The sequence below is a fragment of the Limanda limanda genome, chromosome 3, assembly GCF_963576545.1.
Source record: "Limanda limanda chromosome 3, fLimLim1.1, whole genome shotgun sequence".
Taxonomy (NCBI): Eukaryota; Metazoa; Chordata; class Actinopteri; order Pleuronectiformes; family Pleuronectidae; genus Limanda; species Limanda limanda.
In genome coordinates, this window is record NC_083638.1 from 21,099,999 (window position 1) to 21,116,523 (window position 16,525).

At 42.9% G+C, this 16,525-nt stretch overlaps 1 protein-coding gene across 1 annotated transcript; it reads right to left on the reverse strand.

Annotated features, from left to right (window-relative positions):
- Positions 1–385: 385 nt before the first annotated feature.
- fes (FES proto-oncogene, tyrosine kinase) lies at positions 386–15,931 on the reverse strand. The gene is made up of 18 exons (XM_061068338.1): positions 15,707–15,931; positions 14,756–14,929; positions 14,028–14,124; positions 13,606–13,789; positions 12,368–12,505; positions 12,149–12,268; positions 11,854–11,976; positions 9,071–9,266; positions 8,049–8,129; positions 7,033–7,242; positions 6,350–6,472; positions 4,504–4,557; positions 3,596–3,714; positions 3,303–3,397; positions 3,085–3,208; positions 2,197–2,354; positions 1,933–2,055; positions 386–1,341 (listed from the first exon to the last, which is right to left on the reverse strand). Exons 1-18 carry the CDS (start codon positions 15,929–15,931, stop codon positions 1,199–1,201), a joined length of 2,487 nt encoding a protein of 828 aa, XP_060924321.1. The 3' UTR covers positions 386–1,198.
- Positions 15,932–16,525: the final 594 nt, after the last annotated feature.

A 16,525-nucleotide genomic window follows, 5' to 3' on the forward strand; every position in this document is an offset into this window, starting at 1 on the left:
TCTGCTGATGCACACACCAGAGCAACCCAAGCAACAGAGGCAATGAGTTCTATTCTGTTTAAATTCTTTCAGACGGAAATGCCTAACTCGGAGTGGTGAGCTAAAAAGTGTTTTTTACGGCAGTGAAGGCTTGATTGTACATGTCCTCACCACATTATTTTAACTCAAGTATGATTTACACAAACTCATAAGTGTCAGTAGCCTCCACATGTTTCTGTGAACTGTAGAGGCGGAACAATTACGTTGAAATAAAAAACAGGTTCTGTTTGTTTAAGAATCTGAGCACACACAAACACACACACACCCTCTCCCACTCAGACGACGCCTTCAAAAGGACATTATGTAACCATCTGTCTAAGAGTCAAAGATTACACGTATTATATTTTTTATTAAATTACACAATTGTAGGCTGATTCCCTAACCAGAGAACTGTAAATGGGTATATATGATTAGCAGGGAACAATGCATGGATCCTGATGAAAACATCAGGGCATATTCAGCAGACTGGTTTCTGTGCGGTCTGATTGAATTTGTTGGCCTTGGCACAACAGTGTCTTTGTTCTCCATGAAATAAGCTGACAGCTGCATCCAGAAATGAAACAGATGAGAGCTGTAGGAGTGAACCCGGTAAGTCGTTGCTTAAAGACTGTTGAGCGGAGTAACAAGTTCAGTGATAATTGTCTGTGGCAGTGACACATTGACACTCACTATGAGTGACACATTTGAGTCACATGACAAATCGTCATTTCACCTGTTGCTGAGGCAAAAAAGATTACTTCTAGAAGTGTTGTGTTAAAATACTCTGTAAAAAGGACAGTTCAATAAGCCTCTCTTTTCATTTTTGATAATTTTTCCATTAAAATGTGTTGTGTTAGTCCTGGATTCCCACAGGCTGCAGACTTACAGAATTATTGTCAATAGCAACAACTTCAGCCAGAAATGGGTGTTAACTGCTCTGTAATGTACTGTTATCAGACACAAGGCACATGTGTGTGTTAGCATAAATTTGTGCCGTCTAAAAGAAGATGGATGTGTTGAGAACAAGCCTCTGTTCTTTGGAGGAGGAGGGATGAAATGACAAGTGAAAGGGGCAAGAGGTGAAGAAACAGAAATGCTGCCACCAACTGGTCCATTTACTGAATTTCAACACCTTTTCTGAAAAAACAAAAAAACACACTTCCAACCGTCCAGGCTTGTATTATGTAATTTTTTTGTGTATAGTAGTAAGTTCAGCACGGAGTTTCTTGAAAGATGGTCTGAGTTTGGCATCGTACTGCCAGCAGCTGCTCATAATCCTGGAGATTTCCACGGGGCAGCCATGAGGAGCAGGCATGCGGTATCCTGAAACACACAAAGCATCATTTTAAAATGATTATAAAATACTTTTAAAATCACTTTTAAGGCCCTGGCTGGTTTGGCACACCCTTATATCTCCGAGCTGCTCTCCTACTATGACAAAACACGCTGAAAATCTATCATCTGTCTCTAAACCCTTGGACTTTGGAAGGCCTAGCCCCAGGAGATCAGGCAGTGAATTGATCTCCCATTTAAAAACACTCCTTAAAACACATTTGTACAAAGCAGCTTTTAATTCTTGATTCTGATCCTGATACATTTATTTGGTTTTATTTATTTAATGGTGGTTATGATGAAACCTGTCACTTATGTCAGTGTGTTTTATTCATTTCGTGTATAGTTGAAATCGGCCCTGTTTCTTTCTCCTCTGAGTCTCTCATTGTTTTGCTCTGTAAAATGTACAGCACTTTGTATCTTTAATAAGTGCTATATAAATGAAGTTATTATTACTATCAAACATAGAAGCACACCGGGAACATGTCTCAGATAAAGTGGGAAACCAGTTTGAAGGAGCAGGGATTATCTGAACACAAACACGCAGACAGTTTATTGTGAGTGTCTGATATGAGCATGCACCTCTCTCCACTTCCTCTCGGGTCTGCAGGTTGCTCATGCTGGTGTAGGGCGACATTCCCATGGAGAAAGCCTCCCACAGTAAGACCCCGAAGCTCCACACATCACTCTCCGTGGTATAGCGACCTGAACACACCAGCAGGGGGCAGCATTGACAAAGGCACAGACGGGTCACTGTCAGGTTCTGATTGCCCATTTGGCAGAAAGAAAGAGGGGAAGTGTGTCTGGCTGGGGGTCACTGGGGGTCACAGGGGGTTAGTGGTGTACCGTAGTTCAGGGCCTCGGGAGCCGTCCATTTGACAGGGATCTGTCGGAGGCCGCCCTCTGCAGAGTACACGCCATCCTCTTGCTGACGGGACATCCCAAAGTCACTGATCTTCACCACATTGTGCTCAGCAACCAGACAGTTCCTAGCTGCCAGGTCCCTGAAAACAGAAAAAAAGAGAACAGAGCAGAGCGAGAGAAGGGGTTTTTAACAGAGGCTGATGACAAGATGGTGAAAGACACAGAACGTGATGCTGTGCTTGAAGAGAAACAGCAACAGAGCAGACGGCAGTAGAAGGAGTGAGAGAACAGGCGTTCTGGTCATGTCTCTGTTGTTGTTGCATGTGAAGCAGGGTTGGCATGCGGCGCTGTACAGGCTGAGCAGCTGATCTGTCCCTGCTGGGCAAGTCATACAGCGACCCAGCAAATGAGCCGGATGTCACAACCTCATGTCTCAACAACAACCTCCTCCACTGTGGTACTTCACACCCGAGGCAGGGGCACTCATCAAGATAGATTCCACTTCCTGAGATCCTCAGCTCCACTCAATAACTGAGAAAACATCCTGCAGCTATTCAAGTAATGTACATTTAAAGTTGTACTTAAACACAATAGGTGAATGTATTTACAACTTCAACCACTGAGCGAGTCCATGTACAAATCACTTTGTCTAAACACTGAGTTGGGTGGGTTGTTTGACGAAACCTAGAAATCCTTACCTTAGAAATTATACAAAACTAGAAATGATATGTTCTTCATTATACATTAAACAAACATTTGTCCCTAATAAGACATAACATCATTTCAAATTTGGTCTCATTTGATATAAATTACGCATTCATACATCTTATTAGGGCACTGTAAAATAAAGTGATTGATTGGCAGACCAACCTGTGGATGCACTTCTTGCTCTCCAGGTACTCCATACCAGCTGTTACATTCTCTATCATCTTGATCAAAATCTTAGGTGTCAGAATTTGACTCTTCTGTCGCAGGAAGGAGAGAAAATCACCACCTTCACACAAACACACACACATAGAGGGATGAGGGCACATTCAATCTTGAAGCTGTCGGGATGTTAATGTGCTGTCTAACAGGATCCTATTCACCTTGAACAAGCTCCATGATGATGTAGATGGGCTGTTTCTGTGTGCACACTCCTATCAGCCTCACAATGTTTGGATGCTCGTACTGCTTCAGGATCCTGGACAGGAGCAGAGAGGTGTGTGCGTGTGTGTGTGTGTGTGTGTGCGTGTGTGTGTGTGTGTGTGTGTGTGTGTGTGTGTGTGTGTGTGTGTATGTGTGTGTGTTTGTGTGTGTGTGTGTGTGTGTGTGTGTGTGTTTGTGTGTGTGTGTGTGTGCATGTGGCTGCGTGCGTGCGTGTGTTTGTGTGTGTACTAACCTGGCCTCCATCAGGAACTTATTCTTGTGCTCCGGGGCCAGGTTCTCTTTACAGGTCTTCACAGCTACAGGAGTTTTATCAGAGCGTAAACAACCACTGAACACTTCTCCAAAGTTTCCCTGTGTCGCACCAACAACAACATGATCAGCTCCAGTGTTTATAAAACTTTCTTTTCTTACTCATCAGAGTAATAACTAATTCAACATAAGACAATATCCTTGGTGAAATGTTCCCAGAAGTACAATTTTATGCAGATGAAATGGGAAATAAAGATGTATATAAATCCTAATGGTTGCTGTGGTGTCCAGACTGACCATAAAGAGATCCTGTCCCAAAGCAATATCAATGTAAGTGATTTACGCTACAGCTGCATCTACAATACATCCTCTGTGTAAAGATGATTTTGTTCAGCTGTAGATAATATGAGACTGCGGCTGTCGGAATTACACAAAGTGTTTGCCTTCCTCAGTAAGTGTTTTCAATTATTATTAAAACGTCCTTTTTGTATTTCCAAGGACAAATAGCCACAACAAAGAGATGGTAATAGAAAGTACAACTTTGTACAGTACGATGGAAACTTTTAAGATATCCCACTTTATATGAATTATTCAAGCCACTGAAAACTTGTGACAGCTTAGAGCAGAACTACAGACGATATTTTACTTTGCATTCTGTATCCATCACAAGAGAAGATCTCTTTCAAGCCAGAGGAGAAAACAATGCAACATGTTTTAAGTGACTGGAACTCATTGTGCATGTCGTCTTTGTCCTCTGGCCAAAAAGTTTCATGCAAATATGTTGAAAACATTTTCAGAGTGAAAAACACCTGTCTCTTTGTTATCAGTGGAATCAAAATGAAATGTTTGTGTCTGTTCTCTTCTCCGTCAACAGATGTAAAGCATACCCACCCGTCCAATAAGCTGTCCCAAGATAATATCATCATGGTCCAGAACCCACTTGTCCTAATGGGGTTAAAAAACAAACAATGAGAGATATGTTGCTCTTTTATGTTGTGAGACCAGCAAAGGAGGACAGAAAAGAAGAGAGACTATAGAGAATATAAATGAAAGCTCTTGACTAACTATACAATGGCATCGCATTGGGCCCAACAGTTCCCCCTTAAATTCAATCAGGCTTCACCAAATAATAAACACACATGTATCAAGTATTAGTCTCCTGAATGTGCTTGATTTTTTCATCAAGAATCAATGAATTAATCCCCGGGAAAATGTCTTGATCAGGGATCCACATGAAAATGTACTTGGTTCTTCTCTGACGCACATTACATCGAGTTCTCTGGAAATCTGTTGAGTTGTTTTTATGTAATCTCGCTTCCACACAAACAAACCAACCAACGTACAAACACTTTACAGGAACTTGTCTTTACTCTGGGACATTAAACAAGTCCCCATAATGTAAATCATTTAATATGAAGGTAAATACATGTTATAAAAGGGTGAGGTTTAGCTTCAAGTTATATTTGCGGTTAGGTTAAGGATATAGCTTAAACAATTAGTAACTATGCTTACTGTGTTCATAGTAAGTCTCAATCAATGTATGACAAATGAATGTCCTTTGAAGTTGTGTGTGTGGTTTGTGTGGTAATTAATGTAGTTGGTTACAAAGCGCTAGAATGTTGATTCTCCAGTCTCTCGACTTCACTCCTCTCTCATTCAGCTCCCTGAACCCCTGGAGTGTGTGTGTGTGTGTGTGTGGGGAATGACAGAGCAGTGACAGCAGCAGCCCTCCGGCTCCAAACTGCTGGTTCCAAGAGAGGTGGTGCCTGAAGTGGTGAAGAGCTTCTGGCTGCCAACCTGCAAACACCAACCTCAACATGCAGCTCAGTACAATGGATGTTATGTTGGGTTGGCAGAGGAGTTGAGCACCTGTTGGCCAAAGCCCTGCCCTCACTGGATCTTCAGTTCGCCCGATCCTGCGTCACCAGACAAGACGTGGTCTGGTCCATACAGGAGAGTGTGAGACAGGGCTACACCCAGGACGTCCTGCAGGCAAGACTCCACTGCTTTGCACCTGAAGTGCTGAGAATAATCAGCAATATTGCACCAGAGAACATCTGCAAATTATTTGAGCCTCAGACAGGCTACGCGCATTCAGCAGATGAGGTGGCTGTAACCACTCCTAATGAGGACATAAACCAAGAGCCTGGTCTGAAGGAGCACCCTGTACCGGATTCAACCATAACCACTCCTCCACCAGCTCTTACAGCCACCACTGCTGAAGACCAGGAGCCTGGTCTGGAGGACACTGATCCAGACTCAGCCATCTTTACTTCTCCACCACCTCCTACAGCCACTGCTGCTGAATCTCCTGTCATAAAGAGCCTGGATGAAGCAGAGCATCAGCCGGCAGTCACCCTCAAAGTGCAATCTGCTGTGGTGCCAACACCGTTCCCTCCTGTGACCGCTCCAGCTGAACCTGCTTCGGTTTCAGAGGGTGAGTGTCTGTGTCGGAGCAGCAGCACTGCGATACAGAGGGACAGTTACCTCAGTGAGGCCTCACCTAAAAGTAAAGGTGGAGTCAGAGGCCTCTTCCGCCGGATTACAAAACTGTCTCCCGCTGTTTCCAGCTTAAACAGGAAGAGTAACAGCTATTCCCTGGTAAATGGTTTGCTACCATTTTTCAGCGTCTTTGGTTATCAAGGACAAGCGATGGAAACCATTGATGTATTTAGATAGTAACTTATATTTATATCTATATTATATCCATCCCTGTGAAGATATGAAAGCTAAATACCTTGAGTACAGGTTTCCTCAGCACAATGTCAGCCCTCTTAGTGACGGGTTGTTGCGAGGACAATAAATGATGGATCAGCAGAGGGATGCTGTGGAACCCCTGTCCGTCCAGACGGTACAGATTCTACTGACACACAAATAGAGCAGCATGTACAGAGGCGTACTGTTTTGCAATCAAGCAAGTGGGAGAAAAATATGCATGCTGAATATAGTCACAGACTAAAGCTGTTTTTATAACTTACTTCTGTATAACAACAAAAAACTGGTAGGGAAACAATGCGTCCATTTTTACCAAACACAAGCATTCTAATCTAATAGGGACACCCACAGTGTCCAGACTTAAATGCCAACCAAAGCAAACTTTAAGTGCTAAATCTTTATAGGAACTTCAGAACTAGGAAAAACTTTCCAAACAATTGTTTCAGTTTTGTTCTAGAAAAAACACCATGAGTGTGTTTGGTAGATGGACGAGTAAAGATTTAGGATTTAAGATGATTCTTTTCTTATAAAAACAAAATCAAGTAAGGATTATTTGTTTTAATCTTACATTTAAAAAAAGCCTGAGACATTACACTCTAAAATCCATTGTCTGGACAAATCTAGCTGTTTTCTGACCAGTACTGTATATCAAGTAAAATGTGCTTCTGCAAGTCTTTTTCTCTAAAAGCGTTTAGATTTACTCACATCCGTGGTCTGGATTAGGAAATGCTTGCAGGATCCGTCCCATTGCACAGAGAGCACGTAACCCTGTTTCTCTTGACTCTTCCTCACCAGGAAGTCTCCATCAGTCTCCAGCAGCTGCAGGACCTCCAGTCTGGGGACGGCTCCGTGGTACCAGTCCTGCTGCCCCAGAGGACGATCCACATCCAGCACCGGAGGGAGGACTGGAAGCACCTGGAGGCAGGAGCAGGGAGAAGCAGAATCCTTAAAGCTGCCATGAATAATGAAACTATAAGAAAAGATAGAGGATGGTTATAGGATGATTCTGCAAAGATTATACAGAGATAGTTCAAAGAAGATTCTGTAATCCTTTAAAGTCTCACTGCACCACCCTTCATTCCTCCAGGGTACCACGGAGCAGGGAGTTTGAAAGAGGGAAGAAGTTCACACTTCAAATAATTTAGACTTGAAGGCCAACACATTATGGACATTAAAACATTATTTGCCCAAAATGACCTTTTAGAGCTTAGATGCAGTCGTTTTTATCTCTCTGTAAGTTTAAGGATGAATGAATGACAACACAAGGCCTTTTCCTGCTAACATCAATACCGGCTAACTGAGAAATAAACCTATAGTTTTAGAACGGGCAGAATTTCAATAGTAGTAGCTCGGCCGACAAAGCTGACCTCTATAAGTCCCTAGGTGCCTTCAGGAGCAAGAAACTCCCAGAGAAAGATCATGTGCCTGAGTCAGCTGCAGCAGCACAGACGGTACACGCGCTAAAAATCTGACACTTTCAACAAAACATGACGGACTGTTTGCTGTGGTTTGAGGGAAGAAACAGCTGCTGCAGTTTGAGTTAAGAGCAGGAAGGTGTTAGATGGAGGAGAGGAAGTGACCTTCAACTGAAACAACTGTCCCTCCTGTCAGCAACACACAAAGAAATACTACAGATTCTGTTCAGTGTGTACAATGTGATCTCACACTATCAACTATAAACACTTGTTTTACATTGTTTGGTGTGTAATTGTTTAACGTACCTCACACTTTGGTTTAAAGAAGCCACTTAGATTGTTGATGATCCCGTCCATCAGGAGCTTGGAAGGAGTTTGACCGTGTTCCTGAAAAAAAGAGTAAAAAGTAAGGAAGATACTTGCAAGATTATTAAATCCAATGAATTGGTTTGTTCAGCTGTATTTAGGTGCTCAGAGGTAGAGAGTGTAGTGATACTAGTTCCCAAAAGAGTTTATTGTGTATATTTCAGAACAAAGGTAAAAACAGTCTTTTCTCATTTTATTTCTATTTAATCTCTTGAAGTTGAGATGTTTCTGTCTGTACCAAAGACCTGAACTGAGCACCACTGTAATCCATACATACAAATTAGACACGGTAAATTAATGCTGGCAATGGTGCCTTTCGGCGAATGATGGTTTAAGCTAAGGTTAGCTAAGAACTGGTGTCGAGTACAATAAAGGAAGTGCAGTCGCTAAATCTCTGGCCTGGATGTTGTCTCTAAATCAATTAACAAGTGGTAATATTCTTATTGACCATTGCGAGTAAAAAAGAACTTGATGCTGCAGCTCTTTCTGATTCCATCATCACATGTAGCTCAGGACATGGACTTGTGACACCTCACCTCTGAGAAATACTGTCAACAAATGTGTTTTGGTTTAGAAGACGTAGAGAAAAAATGACTGCTTTTAGGGAATGTACAGAAAAAGCACACAGGCACACAGGGAGATCATGCAAAGTCTAAGACTATGACCAGGCGGATACCTTCTTCCTGTGAGGCGACAGTGCTTACCACAATAAAGCATGCTGCCCTAAACATTGTTTATATTTTACCAGCTCTGACGTCTTTATACTTACATAAAGACGTCTGTCTGTATCATACTGTTGATGTGTATCAACAGTAGTTTCAGGCGTCCATGTTGGATCATAGACGTCTGAAACTATTCTTTATACCATGACCTGTTTATGAGTCTAAATACAACACATCTGGCTCTCTGACAGAACTAATGTGATTAGGGAGGAAACAAAGCGTGTGACAGGGAGAACATACGCTGCTTGAGTTGGATGAAAGGGAAACGTTGTCTGGGTCGAGTCTCAGCGCAGACGGAGGTTCTCTGGAGCCCAGCTGGTCCAGTTTCTCCTTCAGAATAAGTCTTTGAGCCTCCAGCTTGGCCCTCATGCCCTGAGACAGAGCGACCTGCTGCCGACAGCCCTCCAGTGCATGTCTCTTGCTGAATTGGTAGACCCTGATTAAAACAGAGCAGATGTGTATCCACAAAGGTAAAGTATAAAGGGATGAAAAAATCAATAAAACAACACAAGTGACACAATCTGAGAGCACAGGAGCACAAAAAGAGCCTGTCTGTGCAAATACGTCTGCAGATGCTTCGTATTGATTAATGAAATCAATGATAGGGCTTCTTTAACAAGCGCTTAGTCAGCCGGTGAGCGTGTAAGAGCATCAAACCTCAAATAACCCCAAAGCCTCTGGAATCCTAAACCACAACTGAGCTGGGACTTTGTTGTAGAGGATCTTGGAGCAACAGTATCAACACAGGGGTCAACCACCATCTGATCCCCCCCCCCACCCCGACCTATCTCTGTGCACGCTGTTGTCACCTCTGAGTTCCTGTGCAGCACACACACGTCACACACTGCAGCCACAGCTCCGTTATGAGTCACTTAGCAAGTCCCTCTAGGGCAATATGGTTAGAGCTGAAACTATTCATCAGTTGTCAGGAAATGAATCAACCACCATGTTTGTTTGGGTCATTTATCATAACCAACGCCAAAGGTTCTCAGATTTCAGCAGCTCAGATGTGACAATTTGCTGCTTGCTCTTTGTGAACTCTGTGTGTTTGAGTTTTGGGATGTTTCAAATAATCATCTGTTTCTTCCAAAACAAATGTATTCCTGTTTTAATTAGTCTAATATAACAATGTTGCAAATTGACAAGGTCAAAGAGAGCCAGGGGCTTTCTGGGGCCCAAGGAGTCTTTAGGGTAGTTGCCTATACTTTACTGTGAAAGCAATAAAGATCATCAAAGAATTTCTAATGCACTGAAGTCTGGACGTTATCCTCAGTATTTCCAGAGGGGCTGTTTGTGAGTGTCTGGTTCAGTTGCTCCAAACTAGTGAAATGTCAGCGTGAGCCCACGTGAGAATACAGCAGTAACATTTCTAGAAATTCACAGTGAGCGAGTGGGTGTGATGATAACGTTTCTATTACACAACAGATGCAAAGCTGGACGAGCACATATGTTAGAATGAAAGACGCTGACAAAGAGGTTCAACGTGATTCCAGAGCTTTGGACTAAAGGCCGGTGTTCTGCTTCCTGCCCCTTCTAACCAGGCACCACCCCTCACCTGAATGTTACAGAAATGTTCCTGTTGCTGTGAACGCATCTGACCAGGACAATTTCCAGAAAATTTGCAAATCCAATATACCTGGCATTTTTTAGGGGTCTGAAAACAGCTCTACATACAGGAAGTGATATCAGTCATATCATTGAGCTTTTCACCAAAGAGGGGGGGAAAGGATAATTCTACAAAATGTCTAAAACTATTCCTTTAAATTATTTGCAGACTTCAATCATTAAAATGATATTTTTAAAGCCCATATTCTCAAATCACAATTTGTCTCATAGGGCTTTAACAAGGTCTGACATCATTTGTTCTTAACCCTCAACAAGAGTAAGGAGAAACTCCAAAAAAACTAAATCTTTTAACAGGGGGAAAATAACTTAGAAACCTTGAAGAGAGCCACATGTGAGGGATCCCTCTCCCAGGACGGACAGAAGTGCAATAGATGAGTAATGAAGAAGATCAAAAGAATAAGGGTATCCACAGCATTAATTAGAATAAACAGTTTGTCACGTAATGGGAGGTAAATTAATTGATGAATTATAGTCAGTAATGAGTGTTTTACGTATTGCGTATCAAGAAGTCTTGTTAAAAACTATTGTTCATGATCAGCAGCCACCACGATCAGGATCCACCACCAGGATCTGATGAAGAATGGGTAAGATGTCCTCAACATTTTCAGATTAAAGAAAGTTGATTAAACAAAGATGAAACGAGCGATGATGTGATGTAATTAAAAGCCGCAGAGGAGTTACTTTGTAGTGAGAAGAGAACAGGCCCAACGCTGACATGTAATTGCAAGTCCTTCAAATGTACATAACAGCCTTCAACTTGCTTTGCAAATAATATTGATATCAAATTCAGTGTCTAAATGTTGCTCTGAATTCTCAGGGACACTTGGCTGCAGAATCGAACCAGGAACCGTGTGCTCCTCCCACATCCGCTCTATTACCTTAGCCAGGTCTCCCCACAGGTCCCACAAGGTCAAACTAGCACAGTTGATTTCATAATCGAGAGCAAAGCGTGACAAATCCTCCGCTCATTTCTCAAACACCACCCCCACCTCCACTGTGTGTGCTCCCCAGGTGCCTCAGGAAGTTGTCGGGCTTTTGCAAATTGCACACGTTGTTTCAGAGTGGGTCCTCCAGGAGCTTGTTAATGACTCGTTCTCTCCCACAGGACCGTGAACCTCTAACACCTTCACACAGCCTCGCCAACCAAGACAAACAAGGGGATTGAGCTCCATATCTCAGGCCATATGACTGCATTATAATTCATGAGGCACTTACTGCCCCCAAGAGAAAACCCTGGCTATTAGCTGTTGCCGAGCCAAGAGCACACTGAATCCTCTAGATGGAAAGGCCTGCCCGCAGAGAATATCTTCGGTAGTTTGTCTTTGCAGTAAAGCAAAAGGCTGCGTGGTTTAAAACTCCTCTGAAGTGACTCTGGCTCATGTCTGTGGTCCACTCACCTCTGGCCTTTCTTTACACCTTCCAGCTCGGCATCCAACTCCAGCTCCAGCTGCTCAACAGAGGTCTGCTGGGAGCCCAGAGTCCGAGCCAGCTCCAGCAGCTCCCCTTCCACTGCGGTGAGTCTGGGAGAGAGGGAGAGGGAAGTAACGTGGCGAGAGGAGGAAGATGATGCAGATCAAGCAGAGGAAATAGGTGGCAGAACAGAATTGGGTAGGGTAAGAGGAAGTAGTTGAGATCTTTAAAAAAAGGGATATCAGAGTTCAGTGATGTGAGTTTGCAGTGTTTTGGTCTCACTGGTGCTGGATGGTCTCAAGCGTGAGGTCGTTCAGCTCGATCTCTTTGGGGTTTAGCTGCTCGCTGTCCTCCAGAAGACTGCAATCAAACTCTGCACAGGCAGGAATCTCCCCCACAGACCTACACACACACGCACACACACACACACAGACACAAGGTTCATGGCACCAGTGCTCTGAGTGGTGGACATCTGAGGTTGTAATGTTTGTCGCTGTCGACCTGTTCTGTTGAATGAAGCTGTCGTATTCTGTCTGAGGATCCACGGCCGTCAGAGCAGAGGAGATCTCCCGGTGGATCCTCACCACCTCATGATGGAGGAGAGTGGAGATTTCAAAATACTCCTGCAGGATCTCCTTCCTGGTTCACAGGTCAGAACAACACATGTTACACATCAAGCACAGGTGTTGACCTGTTCATTGACTCAAACTAGTGTATTCACTTGTACTTGAATCGGTTTTTCATGTATCTGTACTTTACTTCTTGAATTACATTTATTTTCAGGTACTTTTTACTCCACTACATATAACAACAAATATCTGTACTTTCTATGCCACTTTTATAATGCACTGCGTTATATCTTCACATTGTTTTTTTATATAGTTAAAAGTAATCTTTAACGAGAGGGAAACTCAGCAGCATGTCTGGTCAAGAGGAAACTGAAAGTGGTTTGTAGGAGGCAGAGACTCAATCATAGCGATGTACAACTTTTACTTTTGATACTTTAGGTATACTTACAAATAGCTGTAGGAGATTTAAAATCATATAAATTCACTTTATTCATTATTGTTCCTCAGATGGTGAGGAACCATGACACTTGACAGGAAAGACCTGCAGTGTCAGCCTCAAGTTCAATTGCAGATAAAATCAACTTTAGACTTCTGCATTTCATTTTGAAATGTTTTGTTTGTTTTGCAATAACCTACAGTGAATCTGAATTTTACAGGTCAAGCCCATTCTTAAGATGTTGTGCCATCACAGGAAGCAAATAATGTGCAACTTTTTTGTGTATCTATTTCCACTTTTTTTTAAATACAATGTTTGAAAAATTCCTCCACCACTGCATTTGAAGGAACTTTAAACTTTATGGTTACCCCTGGTGACAGTATTCTGCTCTTCTCCAGAGCAGAAGATAAGAATTTCCAGATCAAGAGTCTGCGCAGTTGATTAATGTTGATGATAACGTACTGTCAGAGCCTGTCGCATTAAAACTTGCTCCAAAAAGCTGTGACATGTAAGACGGGACCTTATTATCACTTTTTTGCTTTTCTCCTTTCAGATGATTAGTTTTTCGTTTTTGGATGTTTAAGTAAAAAGATTTCTCTCTCTCAGTCAAACACACACACACACACACACACACACACACACACACACACACACACACACACACACACACACACACACACACACACACACACACACACACACACACACACACTGTGGGGTGCATGTGATCTTACAGTATGAGCACCATCTCTTGCTGCAGAGACTGAAGTGCGCTGAGCAGGGCGGGCTGGATCTGACTGTAGTGGTGCTGATGGTAGACCTGAGCAGCTCGCACACACAGGACGTACTCGTTGTGTTGCTCGTGAAGCCTCAGCAGAGCTTTGACATAACGCTCTTTAGTCTTGTCTCGCTCTTTATCTGCACACATGTAGGGGAAGAGGAGGACAAGGTGTAAGACGGTGGTGAGACACATAGAGACTGCGTAGGTTATGTATACGGTTCAGTAGTACATGTGACCAATTTGCCTCGAGGGGGCTTCAGATCAACACACATGATACAACACCATCTATCCTCAGGCACCCCACTGTCATAAAAAAAAGGAAAACTGTGCCCTCAGTGTGGAAGTGATTCTGATCAGAGAAGTGAGTCATGGCACCTTTACAGGCCTCCTGGTGCTTCCTCTTAGCCTGAGCTGCCTCTCTCACTGCCTGTCTGTAGCTGCTCCTCATTCGCTCCAGCTCCGTGTGGGTCACCTGCAGCATCACACACACAAACACACACACACACAAAAGCATCTTTCACAGCACAGAAGATATATGACTGTGCTTCAAGTTTGTGCCGACACAAACCGAGAGACACAGGAAGTGGACAGAGGCCTTAACCTCAGTGGAACATGAAACATGAGAGAGCCATGAGGAAATGATGCGACATTTGCTGTGCAGCTGGTTTCAGGCCCTTATTACACAGATCTATTGTATCACAGGGATGTGAACAACAACTGTTTGAATTTCATCTGCTCTATAATAAACAAACTGCTATATAGAGAAACAGCGTTTTATACTATTTACTATAGTATTTGTATTTATTAAAAGTATTTGTCATAAGAATTTCTTCACGGCACCTGAGTTATGTGTGGTCATTTAATTCATATATATCAATGATTAAAAAGTGAATGTTGTGTTAGAATTTCACAAAGAAAAATAGAATTGTATTCAGTGATATCGACCAAAGTAAATATGATGTCCCTTATCTCCTTTTTTTGAATCAGATATTAGTTTAGTGTGTGTGTGTTTGTGTTTGTGTTTGTGTGTGTGTGTGTGTGTGTGTGTGTGTGTGTGTGTGTGTGTGTGTGTGTGTGTGTGTGTGTGTGTGTGTGTCACACACCTTGCTGAGCTCCTGCCTCAGTAGATTCCACTGCTCAGCGAAGGTTTTGCGGAGCTGCTGTTTGTCTCTGATGAGCAGCGTCAGTTTGCTGATGGGACCATCGAGCAGATCCTCCGAGCGTTTCTTCATCACCTGACTGAGAGCGTCCGTCTGAGCGACCAGCACGTCCCACGACTGACAGACACACGGCAAAGGTCTATTAAACCAGAATAACAAACCTCGGCCAGGGCCGATCTGTGGCCCACACCTTGGTCTCTGGATTAGTTTTTGGTTTGTCTAGCTCTACAGAATCTCATCTCATTGATAACAAGGGCTGCCATGTTGTTGTGTCATATTCTCCTACTACTGGTGGCTATTAATGGAAAACTGTTTAAATTGCTGACACAGTTATGTAACAGATTTATGTTCAGACACAGCTCTGAGTTAAAGGTAATGCTACAACACCATCAGTTTATTGGTTGTAACTCAGGAGTCAAAAGTCCGACATAAACTCTTCTTTACTCAGTCCTTGTAGATGTGATGATCAGATACAGACCTGAAGTTCATACAGACAAAAAGAGAAGCAGGAGAAGTGGGACTGACGTGTAAAGTGAGGACTTTTAGTTTCATGGTATTTAAGTATGTGGTGCACATTTGTTTGTGTTCTCTGTTGTGTTTTTATTTGGTTTTGGAAATTAATATATTTATCAATTTTAAGAACAACAGAAATGTTGAGTTTACCTGTAAGAAATTAAAAAAAAGTGACAGTATACTTTGGGCTGCATTTTGTAAATCTCACTTAAATAAAATTCACAGGCTCTACTCTAATTAGGAAACAGGTTCTTCCTCATATGACAATGACACAATTAAAGTGTAGGTTGTCTGCAAATGTATTTCAGCACCTAAATAAATTGTCTATGTTTCTCTTCCTCCACTGAGGATCAGTGAGCAGTGGGATACTAACGGACTCACCTTGTTCAGCTGGCTGATATAGTCCTGCCCGGCGCCGAGCTGAGGTCGCTCCAGCTTCTCCACCATGGCAGCCATGTGGTGCAGCTGCACTGAGAACTCCCGCTCGCTCTTGGCCCGCTGACCCATCCACTTCTTCATGACCTCCATCAGGTGAAGCTCTGAGTCCAGCAGCCGCATGACTGCAGCATGAGCCTGTGGGCACCGCAGGTCGTCCCCAAAAGCCATCTCTGAATATTTAAACTCTCCTCCCTGCCAGGGATTTGTTGTCAGCAGTAAATTTTACAGCTCCTCTGTGTTTTCTCAGGAGACGCAAACTGAGCAATGCCAGCGATCGAGAGCAACTATTTCACTTTGACCACCGAGCTCTTTCACTTCCCTGTGAGAAAAAAAGGCGCATGTGAGAAAGCACTTCCTCGTGTGTGTTTGAATGTGGTTATGCTCATTATCGAAATGTTGCCTTCAATATAGGAACAACGTTCAAGGCCCAGTGATTCAAAAGCTTTGGTTCAGTTTCAACACGCATCAGGAACTGTGTGCATTGTGGGCATGTGGGCATGTGGGCATGGGCATGTGACACTAGCACAGATACTGTGCTAGTGTCACATACCACATGCACTTTACCTGAGAAATTCAGTTCCATAGTTATGAAGATGTTTCACAGCTCTGCGCTCCATCTCTAGATGTAGCTTCAGCTGTCAATCATGACGCTTCACCCCCTTTTATAGCATGAAAGAACTAATTTATTCTACACTTATTTTGACGTATACTCTTTACTTTGGTCCATGTCCCATACATTAACATGGAGAAGGCGGATTTTAT